The sequence below is a fragment of the Bos javanicus genome, chromosome 2 (assembly GCF_032452875.1).
Source record: "Bos javanicus breed banteng chromosome 2, ARS-OSU_banteng_1.0, whole genome shotgun sequence".
Classification (NCBI taxonomy): Eukaryota; Metazoa; Chordata; class Mammalia; order Artiodactyla; family Bovidae; genus Bos; species Bos javanicus.
This window is the reverse complement of record NC_083869.1, coordinates 132,679,401-132,685,915: the sequence shown is the minus strand read 5'-3', so window position 1 is coordinate 132,685,915 and position 6,515 is coordinate 132,679,401. Positions and strand designations below refer to the sequence as shown.

General features: G+C 50.8%; 1 protein-coding gene across 1 annotated transcript; it reads right to left on the bottom strand.

Moving 5' to 3' along the window:
- Positions 1 to 2,666: 2,666 nt before the first annotated feature.
- On the bottom strand, positions 2,667 to 6,515 carry LOC133234317 (phospholipase A2, membrane associated-like). Its single transcript, XM_061394694.1, has 4 exons — positions 6,466 to 6,515; positions 6,135 to 6,279; positions 5,776 to 5,882; positions 2,667 to 3,140 (listed from the first exon to the last, which is right to left on the bottom strand). The coding sequence occupies exons 1-4, from the start codon at positions 6,503 to 6,505 to the stop codon at positions 2,998 to 3,000; spliced, it is 435 nt and encodes a 144-aa protein (XP_061250678.1). The 5' UTR covers positions 6,506 to 6,515; the 3' UTR covers positions 2,667 to 2,997.

The window sequence follows — 6,515 nt, the reverse complement described above, 5'->3', positions numbered from 1 at the left end:
TCTGGGATGTTGGACAAAGAATGCCCCCTGCCATCTCAGTTAAATAGGGAGTGTGCCCATCAAGGCAGCAGCCGCCCCTGACAGTGCTTCCTGGGGGGACTCAGGAGGGAGCAGGATTCTGGCCCCCATAGCAAGGTGCACATCACAGGGGCGACATCCTGAAACCCAGACTCTCGCCTCTTCCCATATACAGAAAAGCACTAAATTCGTTACCTTGAGATGTCTGGTATTTCTTTAGTTGGGAGGACCTTTTGAAGATTGACTACCAAGTTTTCTTTGCTGTTGTTTATTTATTTATTTTTGAAAAACCTCCTATATATCCCGGTCCTCCCTTACCCCTGAGGACAGTCCTCAGAGCTACTGAGAGACTGTATCTGGGCGGAAGTCCTCAGTAAAGCTCCAAACAAAGCATAATTCTCAACGTTTAGTTTCTACATTTTTTCCCCCATCAACAGGTGTTTGCTCTCATGGCCATTTGTTTCAGGCCTAAATGAAGTTCAGAGGTGATGGGCCAGACCTTGGCCTTTTGATAAGCGCCTCAGCTTCACAACACTGTTGCTTCTATGGCAGGCAGACTGCCCCACCCCGTACATCCTGGGGGCCCCTGGTATCATGTCCAGGTCCCCGCACTCAAGGACTCTGGTGATGTCACACATGCCTCTCCTTTTCCCCATCTTTTCAGGGTTTTCTCCTGAGAATTCAAAGTCCATGGTTTAGCATCTTGTTCAGCCACCTTCATCCAAGAGCTAATTTAAACATTGGGAGCACAGTAGTCAAAAAACAAAAATACTCTCATGAGGCTTACTTTTTAGTGTCGAGAGGCAGACAATGAAACAAAAGCCGTAATGGGTGAATGAGATACAGCTGATCCTTGAAGGACACCGGGCTTAGGGTCACCGAGCTTCTGCACAGTCAGAGATCTGTGCATAGCTTCGCAGTGGGCTCTTGTGCCCATGACTCCCCATATGTATGGATTCAACAAAGCACGGATTCTGCGTTACTGTAGAGCCTGTTCATTGAAAAAATCCTAGTATACATAGACCTGCACAATTCAAATCCTGTCGTTCAAGAGTCACCTGTGACTTCGAGAATGTGGTCATGGTTGCTGTGAGGAAGGATGGGGGAAGGGATAGTTGGGAGTCTGAGATGGACACGTACACACTGCTGTATTTAAGACGGATAACCAACGAGGACCAGCTGTATAACACACGGAACTCAGCTTAAAGATATGAGGCTGGACGGGAAGGGAGCTGGGGGAGAACGGGTGCGTGTGTATGTATGGCTGAGACCTTGCACTGCTCACCTGAAACTGTCACAATATTGTTTGTTAATCGGCTATACCACATAGGAAATAAAAGATGAAAAAAAATAGAGTCAACTGTGGAATATTAGGTGAAGCAAGAGGGCAAGGAGCAGCAGGGATGCAGAGGTGTGGCGTTGGCGTCACGGGGAAGACGGCTGCTACTTTACAGAGGACGGATGTGCTCACGTGTGACAGTCACCACTCAGAAAAGGGTCCTTCAGCTTATAATAATCCGAAGAGTCAAGAGTCAGCGGATGTTTCCAATATCAGGATTATGGCTGAACTTTTTCTGTGTTCTGTTTCCTAATCTTCCCTTTGTGAGGAAAAAAAAATATTCATTACTGTTCTTTAAAAAAAAAACACACACAGACACACAACACACCTTCCTATTGGGGAATACATTTACAAGAAAGTTATGTAAGAAAGGAATGAACAGAAGCCTCATTGAAATACAGTCAGGCGACCAGAAGGGAGAGCACTCACATCCTGTAAGGACAGAAGAGCCCAAGAAAGAAGGAAAGACAGACTCTCAGAAAAGACTCAGCCAATGAAAAGACACAGGCTCAGTTTCCTAGAGCCCTTCCCCACTGTACACAGCCAGCGGCTCTGATGACAATTATTAAAGAATTCTGGTCCACGTGGGAATATCTCAGAGGAAGCTAGAAGAAAAAAAGCAGAAGTAGCATCCAGGTGAAGGTAGGGCCAGCTACCTACTTTGTGGGTCCCAGTGCAGAATTAAATGCAGGATTCCATGTCATGAACAACATTGCTATGGCTGGACAGAGCCGTGGACCAAGTGCAGGGCCCACTGGGGCTGCCTGGGTCACAAGCCAGGAAGCCAGCCCTGGGCGAGGGGACAAATGCCCTGAGAGTCCCACTGGTGGCCAGTGTTACACTCGCCCACCTCTGGGCGGCAACATAGAAGAACGTATCTCACAGGAGGCTTGGACTATAGACCCCAGACACCAGGAACCACACTTCGGTTTTTGCCCAACAGGCCAGCAGGAGCTGCCCTCACCCAGTGTAGGAGAGGAGGAAGGCTGGGTTTTGCTTGTGATAATGACAGAGGCAGGCATGTCAGGCCCAGTGCTTATCCGTTATCCCTTTTACTTCTCCAGCAAGCCTGTGCACTGGGTACCGAGGTGACCGCTACTTAGACGAGGTTGCTAAGGCTCAGGGAAGTGGCGGTGGTGGGGTTCTGACTTGGGCAGTCTGACACTGAAGCTTGTGTTTTCAAGTCCTTCCACTTGTACTACCATAGGAGTACTAGTGTGTTCTCACACTAGAAGGGCCTGGGGTAGTGTGTGAATGACTACGCCCAGGTGTGCATGAGCACATATACACACACACACACATGGGCACATAGTTTGCCAAGTGAACTGCTTTATTCAGAAGAGCCAGCCAGGGGTGTAGCTGTGCAGTTAAACATGACTTTGGACTTGAAGAAGAGTGGAAAATGAGGGGAAATCCTGCCATCCAAAGAAGCAGAGGAAAGGGGCCGGTAGACACACCCAGACATTGAGCTTCTCATTCTGGATAGAAGCTTTCTGTCTGGGGAGAGAAGGACTCCTGGCTGGACTCTAGGGTGGGAGAGGGGTGTTCCTTCATGTGCCAGGGAACATGGCTAGGGTAGGGAGTCAGGCACTAGGGAAGGAAAGAGCGTCTGGCGGTAAGGCTCCCAGGACGAGGGGCCCTCAGCACGCGGGGGCAGCCCCTCGGCACCGAAACTTGTTGTAGAAGCGGAGCTTCTTATTGTAGGTCTTCAGGTTTGCTGCGAAGCAATTGGCAGCGATCTTATCACATTGACACACTTGACTCTTGCAGTCATCCGCATCCTCTGAAATCACAATAAATAAATGGAATGATGTTCATTAGTAGTCCATGGATCTTTATGGGAATTCTTGGGGGAAAGACAGCTCCTGTTCTCCCAGGGTTTCTAGTCTGGAACAAGCAGTGATGTCCAGGTATTTCTGACTGATGGGGAGACAGAACTCCTGCCCTCAGGAAGCCCACACCCCATCTCGTGGGGACACCAGAAGTCATGCACTGGGATGCTGTGAAGAGCCTTGCTGTTAGACACTGTCTCTTTCTTCTCCCCAGCAGATGTGTTCAGGTGCATAGCCCCTGGCCCCTGGGGTCTGGGAATGGGTCTTGATGGGTGTAAGCCAGTCATGGTCATCCCTGTTTCCTCTGTAGTGATGAGTGTCCAGGGAGCATGTGCTCTTGCCCTGACCAATGAGCCACAAGGGAAAGTCTGCTGGACACTTCCAGGAAGGATGAATTTCCTCTCTCAAAAAGAAAGATGTGCAAAAGGAAAGCCATGACTCTTGGAGCCCTAGACTGTGCCTTGGAATCACACTGCCAAAGTGGCAGAGCAGAAGGTTGGGAAAGGACTGGATCCCTGGCAACACAGCTGAGAAGCTGCCCCCGCCCTGGCACTGCCCTCTCCCAGACTCTGTTACTGGAGAGTCAGACTTGCTCACTCTCTGAGCCTCTGTTAGGTGGGCATCTTGTTGCTTGACACCCAGAGCCTGCTAAAGCCACAGAGCCCTGTGGAAGGTCATGATGGGAAGACATGATTTCTGATCTTAGAGACCTCAGGCTGTTGAGGAATAGTCCGTGGGTTTTCAAAATCTCACTCATGGGTCAGTAGGTCTGGGGCACTAGGCAATTCCTTCCAGCCACCACCCATCTCTCTCCTCCCCTCCACAGCCAAACTTGCTCCAGAACTTTGTCTACACTCATGACCTCTCTTCACTTCCCACCCACCTTCCAACCCGCTCTAATCTGGCTTTGCCCTCACAGATCCATGGAAACAACTCCCACTGAGGTCCTCAGTGGTCGTTCTGCCTCTAAACCCAAGAAGCCCGGTCAGCCCTCATCCTAGAGGACCCCTCTGTTAAACCGGCTGCTGTTAATCCTCTCCTCCTGGCCCACTCCTCGGCCTTCTTGTCTCCCCCTTCCTTCTCTGACTGTCCCTCCTCTGTCTCCTTTCTCGGCCTTTAAACACCAAATGAGTGGGTACCTCCAACTCTCCTCTCTCTGCGGCCGCCTCCTGCATCTGTGTCCAGACCGTCCCTTGAGCTGCGAGTTTTTTCACAAGCAGCCTGCTGCCCATCTCCCTGGATGTTCTGGAAGCTTCCAAACTCAACATGCTCCCCGTGGAACTGCTCCTGCCCTCTCCTACCAGGCCCTCCTCAGTTATACCACCAATGCAGTACTACAGCCAACCAACAACTCCCAGGAACCCTGCCCAATCAACCACCAAGCTCCACTGATTCTATCTCAAAGCTATTTTGACAGGACTTTCCACCTCTTCCATCCTGACCACCATTGCTATAGGTCAAGTTCTCCCGTTTCTTTTCTGCACGATGGCAATGGCCTTTTCCTGGCTCCCCCTTCTATGTATCTCTTTCCACACTTGGCAAGAGCCTCTGAAATGCAATTTTGGGTTTTAACTCATTTCCTTAAGGATTGTCGAAAGCTATGACCAACCTAGACAGCATATTGAAAAGGAGAGACCTTACTTTGTCAACAAAGGTCTGTCTAGTCAAAGCTATGGTTTTTCCAGTGGTCATGTATGGATGTGAGTATTGGACCATAAAGAAAGCTGAGCACCAAAGAATTGATGCTTTTGAATTGTGGTGTTGGAGAAGGCTCTTGAGAGTCCCTTGGACTGCAAGGAGATCCAACCAGTCCATCCTAAAGGCGATCAGACCTTGAATATTCATTGGAAGGACTGATGTTGAAGCTGAAACTCCAATACTTTGACCACCTGATATGAAACACTGACTCATTTGAAAAGACCCTGATGCTGGGAAAGATTGAGGGCAGGAGGAGAAGGGGACAACAGAGGATGAGATGGTTGAATGGCATCACCGACTCAATGGACATGGGTTTGGGTGGACTCTGGGAGTTGGTGATGGACACGGAGGCCTGGCGTGCTGCAGTTCATGGGGTCACAAAGAGTTGGACATGACTGAATGATTGAACTGACTGAATTGAACTGCTTTAGGACAAAAATCTAAGTACAACGTGGCCTTGGGAACTTGACCTAGCCCCTTCCCGTCTCTCCAGCATCATCGCTCTTCACTCTGTCTCATCCTCATGTTTCCCTTCTGCCGCCCAGAAAGGCTGAAGTTCCTTCTGGCCCGTTGGACTCTGCTGTGTCCTCTTGTTGGGATGCTCACAGCTCTCCTTTCCCCTGACTCCTCTCAGCCCTGAAGACTCAGTTTAGGATTCCCCATCTTCAGGGAGCTTCCTTGAACCACAGGCTGCATTCAGAGCCCCGCCAGCTTTCTTACTTCCTGGCGGAGTCTACCGTGTTGTGTGTTGGCTTTCTTTACTTCCCAGTCCACTGTGGGATTCTTGAGGCAGGGACACTGTCCCTGTGTATCTACCTTTGGGCTCAGCACAGTGCCCAGAGGAGAAAATGAGCCAAGGAGGCTGAGAGTTGTCAGCCTGTTTCTTACCACAGACGATTTGGTCCTCTTGATAAGTAACGTTGTATTTCAGGAACTTGGTGCGACACCCGCGACTCTCCAGGTTTTTGTAGCAACAGTCATGTGCCCTGCAACACCTGTGACAAGAGTATGTTCTTGGAGCTGCCTCCCCAGGCTCCAGGGAGCCCAGTGTCCTGTGGTCTCAGGCCTGTGTTCTGGGCAGAGACTCCCGAACATTGGTACAGCCTAGAGCAGAATGTCCAACGGTCTGGCTGCTTTTTCAGCCGGGACTTCCTGGGGTTGTGTGCAAATGGGATAACAGGAGCTTTCCAGCTCCTGGCCCCCTGTGGGGCCACAAGTGGGCAGAGGGAGGGCTGGGGTGGCCTCACCAGTCTGTTGCATCCTTGGGGGTTCCTCTGCCACGCGTTCCACAGTAGCAGCCATAGCGTCTATAACTGGTCACAGATTCCTTTCCTGTCGTGAACTTGATCATTTTCCGGAAATTCAGCAAACCTCCATGGACCTGCAGCAGGCCTGGAAGGACAGCAGCTGGTGATGGGGCCTGGGACCCTACGAGCTCCTCCCTCTGCCTCTCCCTGCCACCCCTTGCTCCCACTTCTGAGAGAGGGCCAGATGCGGTGGGAAGGGAAGCTGGGGGAGGAGGGTGCCTCCCTCCCTGGGCTGTGCCTCTTGTGGCCAGAGGTCAGGTTTAAGTCTTACCGATGGCCATGATCACTGCCAGCAGCAGGAGGGTCTTCATGCTGAGGGTT

What these genes read in the sequence shown, in the direction of transcription:
- LOC133234317 (XM_061394694.1), bottom strand. Translation starts at nt 6,505, where the DNA reads ATGAAGACCCTCCTGCTGCTGGCAGTGATCATGGCCATCG. An exon ending in GGCAGTGATCATGGCCATCG is followed by an intron (nt 6,280 to 6,465) that starts GTAAGACTTAAA and finishes CTGTCCTTCCAG; the next exon opens with GCCTGCTGCAGGTCCATGGA. An exon ending in CCCAAGGATGCAACAGACTG is followed by an intron (nt 5,883 to 6,134) that starts GTGAGGCCACCC and finishes CTCTTGTCACAG; the next exon opens with GTGTTGCAGGGCACATGACT.